At 45.4% G+C, this 19,563-nt stretch overlaps 1 protein-coding gene across 5 annotated transcripts in view; it reads right to left on the bottom strand.

The window, feature by feature from the left end:
• Positions 1-9,601: 9,601 nt before the first annotated feature.
• CCDC97 (coiled-coil domain containing 97) overlaps positions 9,602-19,563 on the bottom strand; it is a 35,985-nt gene continuing 26,023 nt past the window's right edge. For all 5 annotated transcript variants that reach the window (XM_029619793.1, XM_029619791.1, XM_029619789.1 and 2 more), the window contains one exon: positions 9,602-9,845. In XM_029619793.1, the coding sequence (XP_029475653.1) occupies positions 9,780-9,845 (66 nt within the window). In that variant the 3' untranslated portion in view covers positions 9,602-9,779. The remainder of the gene's footprint in view (positions 9,846-19,563) is intronic.

The raw sequence follows: 19,563 nt of genomic DNA, 5'->3' as shown, positions 1-19,563 counted from the left end.
AACTTACATTGAATAGCAGAGCTCTCCCACCCACCCGCATCTCTGCCCCTGAAAAGGTTCAACATGCAGTGCAAATTGCCACATGAAAAATAACAGCAACATAAATATTTCCTGTCGCTGGTTCTGAGTCGTCCCCCCTGGAGTTTCATATTCTACTGATTTCTTTCCAACGGAGAAGGTTTGTCGATTGTGCATCATTAAAACCTTTCAGGTATCTGAAGATCTGTATCACATCTCCCCTGCTCCTCCTCTCCTCCAGGATATACATATTTAGGTCCTGCAACCTCTCCTCATAAGTCATTTGATGGAGACCCCCCCACCATTTTTGTCACCTTCTCTGGACCACCTCCATCCTGTCTCTATCTCCTTTGAGATACGGTCTCCAGAACTGAACACAATACTCCAGGTGAGGCCTCACCAAGGACCTGTACAAGGGGACTATCACTTCCTTTTTCCTGCTGGTTATTCCTCTCTCTATGCAGCCCAGCATTCTTCTGGCTTTAGCTATCGCCTTGTCACATTGCCGGCTTCAGACTGCCAGACGCAATCGCCCCAAGGTCCCTCTCCATCAAGTTTAAGATTTCGGAGTTCTCCCAGCCCCTGTCATGGAGGAGAAATGAGATGAGGCTTTTCATCGTGAGTGCTTATCCCGAAAGCCCCAGGCATTAAAGAAATCAAACACCATTAATGTAATCTTCTCTCTCATTAACTGAAATCCATTCCTTCGTCTACCCATTTCTCCCCACCCCCACCCCCACCCCCTTTAATGCCCCGGGAGGTTTTTCCTAGCACTGTTTAAAATATCTCTCATTCCTGAAATATTGGTGGGGGGAAGCGTGGAGAGAGTCGGAGCAAGGTACAGCTTGCATTCCTGTGGTGTGGCAGGAGGCACCACCACAAAATTAGAAGGAATAAAAGGTGGTGCTGTAACTCTTTTGGTGTCTAAGCAGGAGCGGGGCTAGGAGGGAACTGGGATTCCCATGCAAGGATCAGATAACATCAGTGCTGACCACAGAGCACACAAACCCTTTAGAACTGGGGCCCAGCAGTTCACTGCTTTCATTCTGGACAGGTTTTTAAAAATGTTTTTGGTATTGGTGGGTTTTTTTTCATCAGTTTGTCCTAAAAGAAATTGGTTTTACTCTATTTCACAGGTGGCTTAAACTTTCTGGCTTTGTCTATGGGCATAATATTACTGTCCCGCCATGGGGTGGGGGGTTGGGTGGTAGGCATTAATCCCTCATATTGTACAGATTCTAAATTTTAGCCAAAAAGCCAAGAAAGGGGGCCATCTTCAGCTCATAGCTCAGACTCTGCTCTTAGTCTTAGCCAAAAGGATCTGTGTCAAATTTTTCCACTACTGACGGCATACAGGGGGGATGTACAGGATCATGGGTGGATTCCCTTTCCAAAATGGCTTGGCAAACCAGATGTGAACAAAGGAAACCTAACAAGCAATGCTGGAGGTTACACGATGGAGGCAGTATTGGGATCAAACTCATAAGTGTCCGGTGTTCAGAAATCAGGGCTGCCAACTGTCAGCAAATGTACTGACAGTCAGTAAAAAAAATCAAAGAAAAATATGTCCATAAAAACATGAATGACAGGGCCTGTCTCTCCACTGCTGTGAGTAAAGAATCTGTGGGTTGAGGGAATACCTCTCACTGCATAAAGGAGTGAATCTTAGAATAGAAAATCCAGTTGTGCACAAAATGACAACAATAAAATGCATGTCTCTAAAACCATTGTCAGTAAAGTCTGGCAAACTGTCAGTAAAAAAAAAAAAGAATGAGTTGACAATCCTGTCAGAGATCCATGTGACACCCACAAACATGCTCCCCCCTCTCCCCCCGCGACACCTGTCACACACACACACACATACTCACCCACTAGGAGACGCCCCCCTCCGTTCTACATACACAGGCTTGCTCCCAGATGTGCCCTTCACGGATGGAGATACATTTCATTGTCAACTGTGATGGAGGAAAACCCAGTCTGGAGAATTCGCTCTCAGGAACGTGCTGTACATATTACATTGCAAGCTAGTAATGGAAGAGAAGACCGGTACTCAGTGGAGCAGAATAGCTGCCGAGTGGTTAGAGCAGCAGGCTACAAACCAGGGAGACCTGGGTTCAAATCCTGCTGCTGCTCCTTGTGACCTTGGACAAGTCGCTTTCCCTCCCCCCCCCCCCCCCCCCCCCCCCATTGTCTCGGGTACAAACTTAAGACTGGGAGCCCTTTGGGGACAGGGAAATACCTTAATGTAATCCACTCTGAAGTGTCGAAAAGGTAGAAAACAAATAAGCTGGGGATGGACTTTTAAAGGATCCCTTTGCAGAGCCAGCAGCCAAACAATCTTTCCAGCGGCATCCTGGCTCTGAGCTTCCTGAAAGAGGGGAATTAAAGTGCAAGAGAGACTGCTTCCAAGAACCCATTCCAGTCTTTCGGACCAAATGGCAGATATTCTATAACCGAGGGGGGATTGGAAATAAGAGCTGCCTCTCAGAGAGTTTGCACGTAGCATTTCCAGTCACTTACCATATAAAAGTATTTGTTGATGGCAATTACTTTACCTAATGTTGTTATTAATTGTCAATTTCCTACCCTGTTCCTGGAAGGAAACCAGTTACCGCCATCAATGTATTGTCCTACCACCGTTGGCCAACAACCGTCCAACTGCCAGGGCCGGTGCGTCCCAATAGGCGAACTAGGCGGCCACCTAAGGCGCCAGTCATTAGGGGGCGGCCAAGAGCAGCCATATGGGGCCACGAGTGGAGCCCATTCCAGGTACCGCCGAGAGGAGTAGAGACTCGCTGGCCTCTCACACACACATACATGTTTGTATGTGTGTGTGAGAGGGATTGCGTGTGTACGAGAGAGCAATGGAGTTAGTGAGAGAGAGAGGGAGGGAGCCCTGTGTAAGGATGCGTGGGTGAATAAGGCAAGGAACCTTAGTGTGTGTGGGGCCGGTCTGAGTGAATGAGGTCAGGGCCAGAGCCTGGATCGGGGTGGGGGCAGGTGTGAGACAGATGTTCCGCTTAGGGCACCCAAATCCTTTGCACCGGCTCTGGTCACTGCATGGCCATGCCTAGATCAGCCAACCACCGTCACCGCATTGTCAGTCACCACATGATGCGCGGACACTGCCAACCAAGGTGACCGTCTTCTGCTGCTAGGGTCCGCCCTTCCCAACCAGGGTCACCCTCTTGTCGCGCCAGGGCGCTCATTCCCAAATCCATTTCCGTACATGCTTTGGCTGCTTTTGTGAGGACTTTATTCTGTGGAATATGAACCTTCTGAAGGGAGCAGGATATTGGGTTGTCAGGTACCCATGCTCGTGCCAGGCCACTGCCAGAGCAGCCTATTGGCCACACAAGAGGGGCTCATCCCCTCTCCATGCTGGGCATTTCATAGGTGCTCACCACCCAGGGCCAAATAAAATAGAAAAATGCACCACTGTAAACCAGGGACCACATCTAATTTTATTTTACTTTTCATCTCGGTCACCAACTGGGATAAGTCATGGCTCGGAATGAGCTGGCATGCTGTATTAAAGAGGGGAAAACCCAAGAGAACTGGCAAGAATAAAAGAGAAGGCCGTGTAATCTTGTTTATTTGGCCTCCTACAGTGCAGTCAGAACCCATGCCTTCCTCCCTTGGTCCTCCCGCACCCCCCCCAAGGCGTTCATTGCTCACAGTCCCTGTGACTCAGTGCTTGATGTGGAGGGGAGGGGGAGGGGCGCGGGAGCTGGAGGTAAACGTGACAGGAATGCATCGTTCAGCCCTGACTCAACCCCGTACCAGGGAGCCAAGAGCTTGAACGGGTGCAGCAAACAGGTGGTGCCAGAGGACTCGGCCCTCCCTCCTTCCACCCCATCCTCTTCCAGGCTTCCCTTTTTTAAGATCTGGGGGGGACTCGGGTTTCTGAGGAGGGGATTTGGTAAACTCCCTCCCCCCCCCCCACAGAAACTTCTGAAACAACCCCCATAAAGTACTTTTGAGGGCTGAAGAGGTTAGCTGTGGCCTGTGACCAAATTAAGCTCTGTGTGTCCTCTGCATATACAGGTACCAGCCCCCTTTCCTGCCTCCTCCGGCTCTGCACCTGTAACCTGGGTGGGGAGAGAATGTCCGGGAGAGGTCTCGCCCCCAGTTCAAAGCACATCCCCTGTATTTAAATCCCCTCCCCTCCGATGTGGATGCAAAATAAGACATCGCCCAAAAGTGTTTGCTTTGCTAAAAATTGAATCCGCTGCCCCTCCGTCATTCCTGCCGATTCTAAATTTGGCAAAATGCGCGCTAGGGACCCAGCTCCTGTCCGTCGGTCCGTCCCTCCCTCCCTCGGGCTGAGCTGTCGCCATGAGTAATCTTGTTTTGCTCCACGGCAGAAGGAGGGGGACTGGCCACTGACACACACACGCTAGGCATTACTCATCAGACTGTAACAAGACAAAAAAAAATAAAAACTCACCCAGACATTTTGGAAAACCAGGAGGAGCGTGGGTTATTTAATTTGGGATTTGAAAAAAAACTTTCTTTGCCACAGCTCAGCTTGAGGTTGAAAGACTGATGTAATAAGACACACCACGCGCGCACACACACACACACCCAATGTGCTTGCAAAGGTGAGTTCAACTATATGCACAATTTAGCATGCCTCCATGCAAATCCCATGTTAATCAGGGCACTAGCTATGCAGAGAGATGTGTAGATTTAACACATGTTTTTTTAAGGCTAAAAATGTAATTCCTGGTCAGAGGTGGAGTAAAGTTTCTACGTCTGGTGTTAGCCTCTGGGGCTGAACCCGGAGTTTGTGATGCGAAGGTCCTGTATGCGGGAGTTCTGTGCATAAAATACCATTTCCATGCAGAAAACATGTTGTATGTGCATGTCTTCCTGTGGTTGTTGTTTTGGTTAGTGTGCTTTTTAACTTCCAATGCATTAGCTGACCGTTACCTTACTGCGCTGGAAATTTGCTTTTCTTTTGAGCCTATGAGTAAAGAAGTTCAGCACACATCCTTTACTCACAGTCTTACTACTTCAGGGCCTGGGGGTGTGAGTCCTACCACAGTCAGAGCATCCTAAAAGGACATCACTTTCAATCCTGCCCTTGCCACCACCCAAAGACCTCCAATCAAAGGAAATGATTAGATATAGCAGGAGGGTATGCAGCTGTCCTTCATGCATAAGAGTTATTGTAATGCCGGGGGCCATGGGGTAATGTCACCACTACCTTTTTTTTTTTTTACCCTTGATGCATTCACGGATTCTTTTAGCTCCTATTTTTCTTAGACTGGAGCCAGATGCAGGACTGTGACAGGAAATGTTTCATAGCCAGGAAAGGCTCTGCAGCTGAAGTCAGGGCTTCCCAATCTTGTCTTACTGATTACTGCTACTAATCGAGGCTGATATTCAAAGACATTTAGCCAGATAACTTGCTAAATGTAAGGTTCTGAATACTGAGTAGAGTAATTATCCGGCTAAAATCTAGCCACAAAAAAAAAATATATTGGTGTTCCCGAGGTAGGCCTAAGTTACCCAGCCAAATTAGCTGGATAACTTTACACCTACCTCAGAGCAGGTCTAAAGTTATCTAGCCCTGTGTGGCTGGATAACTTTAGACCTACGTCAGAGCAGGTCTAAAGTTATCTAGCCCTGTGTTGCTGGATAACGTGCTAGGTTTACTGGGTATCTTGAAATAAGATCTGGTTAAGCAGCATCACATGAAAAAAAAAAAAAGGTGAAGAATGGGCCTGCAGCTTGATTCCCCCCTCCCCTCCCCCTCCCCCCCAAGTTTTATAAATAGCCTTGCCCCCCCACACTCCCTCCCAAATGTTAAAAAAATGTTGCAGGGTCTGCACAGGTCAACCTCCCTCCCACCCTAGTTCTTTTCTTAAATGAAAATCAGGCTACCTCTTACCTCCTGCCCCCAACATGGCTACATAACATTAAAACCCAAGGGCCTGATTTTCAAAAGCATTTGCACGCTTAAAATTGGGTTTTTCATGTGTAAATGCTCTTTACCCGTTTAAGTGGGCTTTTGAAAATTGCTACAATATATGATATTGAATTGTCCATAGGAGTTTTCCGTATAAATGCACTTTATGTTTGTAAACGGCTTTTGAAGATTGCTATGGTAGTATGATACATTTTAGGGATGTGCATGCCTTACATTCGTTTCTGCGGACTGTGTAGTACATGGATAAAAATAGATCGCATATGTGTACTTTTAATAATGAGTTATGAGCATAGTATCCATTTTTGCCCATGTACTAAAGAGTCCATGAGGTACGAATACACCGCCGAAACGAATGAAACGAATACACATCCCTTCTACATTTACACGCCTAACTTCTTTGAAAATCACCTGCAACCTTTTATATTTAAACATAGCTGGTTAGGTGTTAAAAGTTATAGGGCTATGTGCTGTCAGATAATTTTAGGCGAATATATTCAGTGGAATTTTTATCCTGTTGAAAATCTGGGACAAGTTATCGGCTAACTTTAGCCGATAACTTGTCCGCTCACCGGCCTTCTGCATATATCCCCCCTCCCCCCCCCCCCCGGAGTATTTAAGTGTTTTGTATGCATGAGGCACATTTGCTTATTCTTTGGTCTCCGGCCTATACAGACTTGCCTCCTGCATATTCATTGTGGATATTCAGGAAACCTAACTGGCTGGGGAGTCCCTACGACAGGTTTGGGAAACCCTGCCTCAACCTCTCAGGCCGATGCAATACCATGCGCTCAGGTTAGCCTATGGTTGGACGCGTGTCCATAACCCCCGATGCAATAAGGGGGTCAACGCGTCCAAAACAGCGCGTAGCTGACAGCCCTCATCACATGTAAATGCACCACTGATGTAAAAAGATAATCACGCGCCCGAGGCACACATTGTAACCCTCAAAAATTAACGCCAGCCCCAGAGCTGGCGTTAAGTTTTGAGGAGCCTCAAAAGCAGAGCTAAAAAGCAGAAAATAATGCTTTTCTGTGATTCCTGCGACTAAATATTGTGGCAGTAATAAGTCGGAGGAACCAAAGAAAGCAGCAACGTGAAGAAAAAAAAAAAAGTCTTGCCAGCGGTCAGGTTAGGAAAACGCACGCTCGGTTTATGGTCGTCCGTTTGCCTAACCCGTGGCTGAGAACGGGTTAGGGAAGCCGGGTGCCACTTCTGGGCGCCCGATGCCGAGGAGGCGCCAGGGATGCGCAGTTTCCCTTGGCGCCTCCTTTTTAAACGCCTACTGCATCGCGCGCCCGGCGGAGGTGGACGGGCGCGCGTTAGGCAAGCAGGCGCCCGCCCATTTTTCCCGCGCACGCATGGCATCGGCCTCTCCGTGTGTGACCGAGGGCGAGACACTTTACCCTGCCGTTAAGTAACAAATGCCCCAAAATGTGCCGCCAGGCTCTGCACTCCAGAGCTGGCTCCCTGCAAGGGGCTGCGCAGCGTTACCATTGTTACCACCCGCCGGGAGGAAAGGGGCTAGAGAAACGCTCAGCAGTTACTTTGCTTCCCTTTCCAAGATTACACAAAAGCAGCGTCGTCTTTTCATTTCTGCAACTTTGCTTTCCAAGGCCTTTCCCCCTTCATCTGAAAGCCATGGGGCAGTGCTCTGCAGGCTCACACAAGGAACCCGGTGCAACAAGGCTCAGTCAAAAAAAAAAAAAAAAAGGAAGACGAAAGAAAAGAAATATCCCTCATAAAGAGCATCTCATCACGGTGAGCAGTCCTGGGCGTTGCAGGGGGCAGAAGTGAATCATAAAGGGACGTTGGTCGCTTTGTACAGATCCACACAGAAAGGGATCCGTTCTAGATGCCACCCAAAGGGCACGTGACATAGAGGGGGTACATAGCAGACAGCCCCGTACTCACGTCAATTCATTAACACCGAAAGATCTTTTCCATTTTATGATTCTTTGGCCTGGCACTCTTCCTCCTGCTCCTTTGCGCTTTCAGCTCCATCTGAACCAGCTCTCTGGGGGATATTTTTTCTTCCCCTTAATTTCATACTCTCCCCCCCCCCCCCCCCCCCTCCATCCCAGTTCCAACTCAGCTCAGACAACTCTGCAAGAGCCCTCGGCCAGGGGCCGCGGACTGCAGCTCCCTCTGTATCCCGGCTAACGTGCACCCTCTGTCCGGCCTCTCGGCATTGACCCAATGGCCGGGCACCTTTGCCCATCCCACAGGCCATGAGCGCTGCCTGCGCGGCACGACCAGCCTTGGATGAGCTAGGGGGACGGAAGCCGACGCTCAGAAACCAAACCCGGGGTCCTTCGTGCGGAAATGCAAGGCATGTGTCACTGAGCCACTGGGTTGGTATTAAAAAATCTTTAATAAATATATTTCTAACCCCCTCAGTTTAAAAAGAATCAGGTCCCCCGCCCACTTGTGCTTTTTTTTTTTTTTTTTTTTTTTAATGGCATGCTAAGCGTCCCTCAGGATGTCCTGCACGGTGATGCAACACAGGCGTCAGGGACCCTGGAAAGTACAGGATTTAAGCCAGAAAAACCCTCCAAAAACAAACAGCATTCCCAAGTGGCAGACTCGAAGAGTCAGCTGCCGTCATCCAGCATCCCCACCCTGCAATTAGCCTTCCTGTGGGACACTCGGCTGGGGCAGGAGGAGGACCCGAAGAAGCATAGGGCAGGAGCCAGCTCGGTCTGCAAACAGCTCCTGCGAACTGTTTGCCCTTGCCTCAGGTGGCCTGATTTCTGGCTATTCAGCGGCACTGCCACAAAGCATACGGAAGAGACACATTGCCCCCCACCCCCATGGACTGCTGAAGCCCCACCACGCTCAGCACAAGGTGATGTTCACGATGGAAAGGATGTCAACGTGAGCGACGCACGGGCAACCTAACAGGAATTATGACCCCAGCCATGCAGGAACTCAAAGCTGATGTGAGACACATGGGAGGCCCAGGGCAGAAACGAAGCCGTGGGCCCAGCCAGTGCCAGGCACCCTGAAGCTCCGCCTCGGGGATAATCGCTCAGCTTCACCCAAGGGGGCGCTCTTGCTGCTTGCTCTTCCCGCACTCCCTGTAGGGGACTGGATTCCACTGCCATGCTGGATAAGTCCCAGTAAGGACTACTTTTATTTTTTTATTTTGGTGGGGCGAGTAGAGGAGGGGGGGGGGGGAAATACAAGAAGAGTCTGTTGGGGATGGATAAAGCGCAAGCTCTGCAGAACTACCCGAGAGGGCCCATGGCTACGGAAGGCACCTGGGGCCTCGCTCCCATGCAAAGCCTCCCGAGTCGTCTGCCATCCACAAGTCCCTGAATGTGCTGCGGTAAAAACCAGGCCTGACTCAGCCTGGCAACAGGGAAAACATACAATAAACCCCCCTCTCCGGGGGCCAGGCTGGCAGAACCTAAAACAGACATTTGATTTCGGGAGATGGTGGTGGGTTCACGCTTTAGAGAGAGCTTCCTGGCCCCACAGAGGGTTGGCTCTGGAGTGTCTCTCTTGGATAAGACAAGAGACTGCAACGGAGCAGAAGCCTTCAGCTGAAGCTCTCCCCTACCCTGGAGCAGAAGGGTCTCGGCTTGCTAGAACCAACTTAAACTTCTTGTCCTGTTAGCGAACATTAATAAAAACTGGCAGCCGTAACAACGCAGAGATTTTCTTTTACTAAGCCAGAGAACATCATAATTTCTATACACCGCCTATGTGTACGTGTGTATCTCTCTCTTTGGCCCAGCAAGTTCCTTCTGGTAGCGTAGTAAATGACGGCAGATAAAGCACATTTGCTTACTGTAAACAGTGCTTTCCACAGATAGCAGGATTAGCCATTACGTTTGGGAGATGTCATCTGCCGGCACTGAATGGACTCGTCTCTCCTAGCTAGTACCTGAAAAAGAAGAATATAAATTAAAAAAAAAAAAAAGTAACTCTGACCCCACCATGGGGTGTAGACTACTGAGTGAGCAGGCTACATAAAACTGCTTGTCTGAATTAACTGCCTTTTTTACACCTAACGCCAGTGTTTATGCTCATCTATTTTCCTCATTTGGGTCTGCTTTACATTTTTTGAACAATATCCTTTTAGCTTTAATTGCATCCTTTTCCTCATCATTAAACCATGCTGGCAATTGCTTGGTCTTCTTTTGACCTTTTATAATGCGAGGAATACATTTGATCTGGGCATCCAAAATGGTAATTTTAACAATGTCCTTACCTCAAGCAAATTTTTTACCCTAGCAACTGCTCCTTTTAGTTGTTTTTTTTTTAAATTCTATCATAGTCTCCCTTTTTAAAGTTCTATGCCACTGTAGTAGTTTGATATAGTCCTCTCTCCAGTGATTATGTCAAATTTGATTGGATTATGATCACTATTGCTTAGCTCACCACAGCAACCCCTCATATCAGATCGTGCGTTCCACTGAAGACTAGATATAAAATAGCTGCCCCTCTCACAGGTTCTAGGACCAGCTGCTCCATGAGCAAAACCAGATTTGAGAAACAAGGAAATAAAAGTACTTCCCTCAAAACTTGTCCTTAAAGAAATTAATTTTCCCAACATAATTATGTAAAATTGTTGGTCTTCATAGAAACACTCATGGTGCATAAGAAGTTGCCAAACTGAGTCAGACCGAAGGTCCATCAAGCCCAGCAACTTGTTTCCAACTGTGGCAATCCAAGTTACAAGTACCTGGCAAGTACCTAAACATTAAATAGAGACCATGATACTTATGCTGGTAATAAGCAGTGGATATTCCCTAAGTCATCTTGATTAATAGTTTATGGACTTCTCTTTCAAGAACTTGTCCAAACATTTTTAAACCCAGCTACACGATCTGCCCTAACCACATCCTCTGGCAATGAATTCCAGAGCTTAATTGTGCGAGGAGTTAAAAATAATTTTCTGCAATTTGTTTTAAATGTGCTACTTGCTAACTTCATAGAGTGCCTCCTAGTCGTCAGGGCCTATGCAAGGGTGTTAGGCACCCTGCCTTGCACCTGCCCCCACCCCCCCCTCCCAGTCCAGACCTCATTCACTGAGATGTTGCTCGTGGCATGCAGAGTGTTTGCTTCTCTGGGCCATGTGCAGGATGGGCGCCGCTTGCGGCTCACTGAAATCTACTTCTCTTGGCCAAGAGTGGGATAGGTTCTGCTTGTGGCCCCACATAGCTGCTCTTTGCTGCCCCCTAATGGTTGGTACCCTAGGCGACTACCTAGTTTACCTAATGGGACGCAACAGCACTGCTAGTCCTTATATTACGGAAAACCTAAATCGATTCACATTTACCTGTTCAAGTCCTTTCATGATTTTATAGACCTCTATCATATCCCCCTCGGCCGTCTTTTCTCCAAGCTGAACAGCCCTAACTTCTTCAGCCTTTCCTCATAGGGGAGCTATTCCATCCCCTTTATCATTTTGGTTGTCCTTCTCTGTACCTTCTTCAGTGCAACTATATATCTTTGAGATGTGGCGACCAAAATTGTACACAGTACTCAAGGTAGGGTCTCACCATGAAGCGATACAGAGGCATTATGACATTTTCTGTTTTATTCACCATTCCATTCCTAATAATTCCTAACATTCTGTTTATTTTTTTTGATTGCCGCAACACACTGAGACGATGATGATTTCAATGTGCTCCAATTGTTATTCACTGCCAGTCAAATTTTCACAGATTATTTAATAGGTATAGGCTGCTCTATAAACAAATGTGGAGTTCTGACTTCGGGTCATCCACATCTTGGGTCAGTAGAGAAAAGAATGACCAACACGTTAAAAAAAAAAAAGAGGCCTTTTAGTATTCTTCCTGTTTCTTTCAATATACCAAATTTTGGTCTAGGTACATAGACAACATTTTTTTCTTATGGACATTGAAAGTTGAACAGCTTCATTTATTTTTAGATTTGTTAAACTCCAAGGATCATAATTTGAAGTTCTCTATGCAATTCCATGAAACCCAGATTTCATTTTTAGATAATCACAGATTGACAATAAATTTGTTTAGGAAATTTACTAAAAGAACCTACAGTTTGAATCAAGTTTATTAATAGGTCAATTTGTAAGGCTCCAGCAAATCTGTTAAAAAAAAGGATGATTTTCAACTACATGCCCAAGAATTGTACAATCACCTATTAAAACCGAGCGATCCATTTGCAATCTTCCACAGGGCTTATAAAAGAGCCTTGAACACATACTATGAGTGGTTATTACTTGACAATACATCTGAGCTCCCTAATTGTTTGATGTGTGTTATTTAACACTCCATGAGGGCAAAAGCTATAGCATCGCTAATCCATAAACACTGGCACATTCTAGGGTTGCACACTGTGTTCCAAGATCCACCATTGAGAGAATACACATGTGGTAAAAATCTTAAAGATTATGTAGTGCAATCTTATTTATCTCCAGCATAAGCAAATATTGTGCTTAGCTCTAGGAGTCCCTCTTCATGTGATAATTGTCTTTTTTGTACCCATGCCTTCACAGGAGACTTCTGGCATGATCTTTAAACAGGTAAGGTATATAGATTAAACAGCAACACCAAGTGTACATCAACGTTTCTAATTTATTTTATTATGAAGATTTACATAGAGTGAGCAAAACACAAGATTGGGACTAGATTAACTGAACACTGTAGTTGCCTTAACACACAAAAATAATACAGGCACTATGGTACAGCATTATCCCGATAACTCTAATTTTCAGTACTTGAAATGGGACATATCGGAGCATACAAAATTCTCTGCTCGGGAAGGAGATTGTCAGGCTATCTTGAACTTGTGAGAACAATTTTAGATTCATAAACTACAAGCTGTCACTCCTCAGGGTTTGAAGAGATGCGTGGTATTCTGTTATTTAATTTTCCTTTTTATTTTATTGCTCTGTCACGAAGGTGACAATTCCTGCATCGCATCGCTCAGCTGTTTTCAGTAATGTTATGCTAATACTTGTCCACGACTGGATGCGTTACCATCCTGCATAATTTAAGTTAGCCATGAACTCAGGGATTTACTTCAGGGTAAATCTGAACTTGGCACCAAAGTGTGTGAATAACGAAGACGGTCAAGGTTGGTGAAGACAACATGTGAGAAGTGCTGAATGCTTTTTTCCATGGATAACTGGAGATACATGATGCTTTCTTTTTTTTTTTTTTTTAGTTTCAATGAATATGGGACTCCCCCCCTCCCCCCTCCCCCCCCCGATGCAGAATAAATTTCAAAACACGAACGTGTGTAAGGGAGTTAAGAAATATAAGGTGTCAGATGAGATAAGGGAAGTTGAAGAATGCAACACAAGTTATCCAAGATAAGACTATTTATATTTTTAATTTGCAACATAAATACAATTAAAAAAAAATAAGTTAATCCCAGACCTATGATTATATATAAGGCAATTTGAATGCCAAAATGGCTGGTGGTGCCTATTATAAGGTCCAAGGCAATTTGAAAGTAAAATACTTCAGACGGTGCCGTCTATGAAAATGATAAAATCTCACTGTTGTTCATGCCTATTTTAGTATATGCACAATCATATTGTTTGTAGGTTACCTTTATTGTATTTGATGATGATAAAAAAAAAAAAAAAAGAAACAGGTATGCACATGCATTTTAAGTGTTAGAGAATAATCCCAAAAAAGGTTAAGGTTGAAGCCCTCTTATTCAAGACTCAAAGGGGAGGTGGATCCTTAAGTCTGGCACAGGTGCTTATGACACATCCTCAAGTTGTACGACGTTGCGACACTGGAAAATACCGTTTCAAGAAACTGCAGTAGAGGTGACCAAATTCGATTGCCACTGTGACTGAAGCCTGACTTGTCCAAGCTAGAAAATGGTTTAATTAATTTTTAATAAAGACTCACCTAGATAGTGGGTTAGGTAAGTTTGACTATGACCAACAATGGCACCACTGCCCACTCTGGCCAACAAGATCTTTCCTCAAAGAATGGGATTGATTTGATCAGTGGTCAGAATGACCATGGTTGAGCATTACCCAACCGTGCTAAACTGTCAGCACCCACAGATGATCCTACTGTCCAATCATGATTGACTGTGACTCGCCATGGATGGAAGACACTCAATAGTGGAATGGAAAATAATACTGGACAATGCAAACGACCCATGAGATGTTTACCAGTGAGGTATACAGTACCATTCTTTTCTGAGGGTGCACAGGGGACACAACTTTATTATAGGACTCTGGGGATTAAATCTAAAAAGAAAAGGAATAGAGACAGACAGATTGACAAAGAGACACAGAGAGAACAATTTTAGTGTCCCTAGGCACCACATCCCCCCAGAAAACTCAGTGAATGGAGGCAAGCAAAAAGAGACAGACGCCAAGAAAGGGGATTATTTTGACTGCTTTGATAGTTTGACTGAGGATGTTGGCTCACACATCAAAGGCAGAAGAAACAAAATAAAAAAAAAAAATTCACCACCACACAGCATTCAGAGTGAACGCCGCACTAAGCGTAAGAGTGTTTTAGAACCAAAATGGAGGCTCATGAAAGAAAAAAAAACAAACCACCCCCCACCACCACCACCACCACACATTTAGAAACTCTGTAAAACGAAGAGTCGACCAGGGTGTGGCATTGACAAGGCAAGGACTTAAGCAGGGAAGCAGAGGCTCACTTCTAACGCTAAAACCAGTGCTGCCCAGTTACGGAAGGATTGTAGAGCTGAGTGGTTGGTGTGGATGGGCAGACTACACAGGCCACATGCTCTGTTTCCGACATCATCTTTCCAGGGAATGATTCTGCCCACCATTTATATACTAATGCCAAAGAAAAAGGGATAAGGTACCCTAACAAATAACAAGGGAGGGCTGGAAGAAATCGGATGCTTTCTGTTTGCAGCCCCTTGCCTAGTATACTCCAGTAGGTTTTGGAGGCCATGATTAGGTGCCTTTAAAACCATTGCAATCGAGCTTATGTGCAAATGTTTTGTTAAGTCCCCTAAGGTCTGTTTCTTTACAGATCTGGAGGAGCTCTGCAGAAAGCAGCAAGAGAGTAACCATCACATTCTAGGATTACAACTTTCCAGCCTACTTCCTGGCATGGGTCTGTTCAAGCCCCTGGCAGGATCTTGCAGTAAAACTACTGAGATCTCCTTGTTCCAGGAGATCCTGATGGTGTTTTCCTAAAGAACTGCAGGTGATATCTTATTGCTGAGAACGGGGTGAATTGCAGATGAATCCCAAATGATTTAGGTTTACAGAAAGTCAAGGCGACAAAACTCAGCTTATGGAGACAGGGCCCTTCAATCAACACTGCTATCACTGTCCCTGAATCTCCTGGGAGACTGCCGCTGCATGTTTCTGGATCATCCAGAAATGTGTTGGAGAATGTAGGAATCTATAACTGTATCAGTGCTTTGATGGAAGAACATTTACTGTGATTGGTTTGATTTGGATTTTATATTTCATTACTTGCTTTTTACTAATCCAAACTCAAGGTGAGCTGCAAATTAGGTACTGTGGTTATTTCCCTGCCCAAGGGGATTTAAACGCTAAGTCAGGGGAAGGCAGTTCTGGTCTTGAAGTGCCACAAACAGGTCTGGTGTTCAGGACATCCACAATGTACTGAAAACCAGACCTGTCGTGACACTCCAGGTCCGGAGTTGCCTATCCAAGGCAAAAGGAGGGTGAAGAGACTTGCCCAAGGTCATAAGGAGCAGCAGGATTTGAACCCTGGTTTCTCTGGTTCTCAGCAGGTTGCTCTAATCACTAGACTAACTCCTCCACTCTTGTCTCCTATGCACTGGACTTTGTAAATATTTTTGCCTAGAACAATTACTTCCCTATTGTCCGTTATTGCTTGGGATTCTAGCTCACCAGCAAAGAATAGAGAATTATGGATGTTCCCTGAACAAAAATGTATGCCTGTGTTAAAAAGGAAAATTGATTCCAGTATACAAAGGAACTTGGTCAGCCCTGGTGCAGTGAGTACATGCACCCTCTGGTTCACTACCCCATCTGATTGACCACAACTAATGAGAACCCATCTCAATGTTACTTATTCTATATTAAAAACAATGAATCTTCCCCTTCCTATCATTCCTCACCCCATATGCTCTACACCTACAATAATAACCATCACACTTGTCCCCTCCTATCACTCCTCAACCCATGTCCTCTACACTCAGGGTAACAACCATCATCCTGCCCCCCCCCCCCCCCCCAACCCCCCTTCCTATCTCTCCTTATTCTGAGTTCTCTACACTCACAATAATAATTATCACTCTGCACTCTCTTATCTTCTACACCAGGGATCCTCAAATACGGTCCTCATGGATTGCAAACTGGCCTGGTATTCAGTATTTCCACAATGAATATGCATGAGATATATTTGCATATCTTGAGAGGTTGCTTTAAATCCTCTTTTAAAGTCAGTATTGTTAATTTAGCAGAATGTATGCAAGTTATATACACTCTTACGAGGGAGATCTTAAAATCAACCCATTAATCCATCCCCTCCTTTTCCTAACCTTATATCTGCTACACTCACAATAATAACCATCCACTTGTCCCTTCCTGATATTCCTTATCCCACGGTGGCCCATCCTGCTGTCTTCCAGCCCCTATCTGTGGAAGAGATGAGCTGGGAGAAATCTCTTATTGATTTAATACATCCCTTCTTTCCCCAGCATCAGTCAGACTAAAACAAAAATCACAATTACATTTGCAGCTCCTAAAAGTTTTTATTTACTTTGCAAAACTGAAACCTTTACACTTCTAATGGGGGTTCAAATTGGGCCAAATCAAGTCTGCCCGTCTCCTAGCAGAGATCCGCGGTGCTTTCCAGGCCATCCTAGTCCACAAGGCAGCACCCTGGGCCAATGTTACTGTCCCATGGACAGCTCAGAATCAATCTGCAATTTAGCAAAAAGGACAACATTGAAGAGCAATGCTTAAGGGCACCAGGGTTCATGGCGGAGTTAGATTTGGACGCCGAGATGCCTGTACTTAGGATGATGAGTATGATTAATTCGGTTACGTGTACCTCTTTTTTGGCCCTTTGGTTTATTCACTGCCTTTGACCATATTTAAGAAGAAAAGATATTGCAACAAGTCTCTGTGCTTTTGTCATAAATTGTGTGGATTAATGGAGGTGGACGGAGCGAGTCTCGGGCCGCCGCATATAACGTGGCCACGAGCGGCAGGGAACGTAGGAAGGGTGGGGGAGGAGAGGTGGACCGAGTTGGCCAATGGCAGCGACAGCAATTCAAATTGCTGCGATGCCATTGGTCGACACTCAAGCAAAGAGTTAGCACTGAGGGGAGCAAAGGCAGTTGGGTATTAGCGGCGAAGCTAGTGGCAGTTGACTGCTTTCCCGCCCTCCCTAAAATAAAGTGAATATTGTTTATGGTTTTTTGAAATATTCGCGTCGCAGTTTAAGCGGAAAACACAAGCCATAAGTTGTAATGTATTGTTTTGATTTGTGAAGGACATTGGCGGGGGCTGGGGGGGGGAGGGGAATGCTTGTGTAGCTTGGGGCTGCTACACGGGAAGGCTTAAAGAGCAAGGGGGGGCGATGCTCAGGCCGCACGCTTACCCTCACTGGTGCCGTGGCGGGGTAAGTGAAAGGGGGGCTGAAGTAGGCTTACCATTGGGACGAGGTGGTAAGCGAAGAGGGGCATGAAGGAGGTGGGGGGGGGGGAATTAGCTTTTGGTGTTATGTATAAGTTTAAAGCTCGGGTTGTGTTTTAATAAACTGCAGCCTTATTTTAATGCCATATGGTTGTATTTGTGTTTTGTACGGGGGGGGGGGGGGGGGGTGGTGTTACAACAGGAGTGGACTGCTTGTCTCGGGTCCCTATGTTATTGTAACTTTCTCAACTATGTGCTTACAAAGAACACTACCAAAAAGCTGCAGCAAATTCACAATACTGCAGCCATGCTTCTAACTGGAAGGAAACTCAGTGATCATATTACCCCGATTCCAAGAGAAATTGCACAATCTTCCTGTTGAAGCCGGGATTAAGTTTAAAGTTCTTACTGTGATATCAGTGCCTCCAGGATATGAGCCCCAAATACCTATGTGACTTACTGGCTTGGTATGAGCCTGCAAGACATCTGTGATCCTCTTAGCAGGCCCTGCTAACCATTCCTTCTGCTAGAGCTGTCAAGCTGTCAGCCGTTAGCTTTTTTTGCCCTGTTAGTGTGGAACTCTCTTCTGCTGGATCTAAGACTGAACCAAGTCTTTTGGTTTTCAGGAAGAAGATAAAAGCATGGCTGTTTGCCAGGTCTTTCTATAATTGTAATTTACCACCCTGAAATACCTGCTGTAGCAGACTAAAGGTCTTTAAAAAAGTTAAAAAAAACCCCAAAAACAGACCAAGATCTAATTTTCCATTAATGTTGTTGAATATATTTTGATGGTGATTTGTTGTTAAGTACTACTTCTTTGGTTATTTTTAACTTTGATGTATTTTTGTGTGTATTTGTGGAGTATCTGCTAATGTTGATTGTAACTCACTTTGGGCTTTTGTTTTGTAAAGGTGGGATATCAAGTTAGAATAAATAAATAAAAGAAAGTGGAGAATGGAAAGTTAAAAATTATTAAATCGAATGGTCGTCAAGAAAAGAGAAAAAAAACAGATAGATGAATCTTTTTCGGTCACAAAGAACAGGACAGGAACACGGAGGAACAGGAGGAGCAATAGGAAGCATGAAGGAACAAGAGAGACCTGGCAGATGTTGGTGGTCAATGCGCCATTCCAAAACTCAAATGGCTAAAAGCACTCAGTCAAGTCCAATTGGCTCAGCAGCTCCTCTTCAGACCAAGTGCTGGGCTACCAACCCTTGGAAAGTCTGGGGAGAGGAACAAACTTTGAACGTGAATGGGTGTTAGGGGCTCGTGCTACTTCTCTTGGGCCAGGAGCCTCTCTGGCTGGGCTGCTCAGTCACTGATTCACATCTCCATCCAGTGACCAGCCTGGATTCAGAAGTGCAGCAGCATGCACGTTGTTGATCGTGAAATATCTCGTCAGACTCAGATCAAGGAACTGAATGTTTACTAATCTCATAACCTATCTTATATGATTTATATGTAGTTAATTCCTATCTCTATTCTTCCTAGCTACTATAGCTCCCAAGTTCAATCCCCTTGTTATATTGTAACTTTGCTTGTTTCGGCCTTCTTGTTTGGTTACTCTGTTTTTATCCCCTAGTTCCATGTAAACCGACCTGATATGAATCCCATTCATGAAGTCCGATATAGAAATATTTTAAATAAATAAATATTATGTGCGGAATGCGTGCGTACGTACATACGTGATGACGTGCAATCGCTGGCCCGATTGCTCACATGCTACTGAAAATAGTTTGTGCAGCTCCCGAGGCTCAGAAGAAATCCTTCTTTATTGAGGGAGTGGTGGGTGCCTGGAATCGCCATAACAATTAAACCAGGGACAGAATTCAAGCATGCCTGGGAAAGATATTGAGGGAAGCAGCAATAGTGAGGGAGGGAAGTGAAAAATCAGCAGGAAGCCTGAGGTGACAGATTAGGTAGAGTTTATGGGCCAAGAGATCCTTATCTGCCAATCACTACTGGACTACTAAATTCAGATCAGCCAAGATGAGACAGAATAGAAGAGAGAAGAAT

Source organism: Rhinatrema bivittatum, chromosome 11 (genome assembly GCF_901001135.1).
Source record: "Rhinatrema bivittatum chromosome 11, aRhiBiv1.1, whole genome shotgun sequence".
In the NCBI taxonomy this organism is placed as follows: Eukaryota; Metazoa; Chordata; class Amphibia; order Gymnophiona; family Rhinatrematidae; genus Rhinatrema; species Rhinatrema bivittatum.
This window is presented reverse-complemented; position numbering and strand designations above follow the sequence as displayed.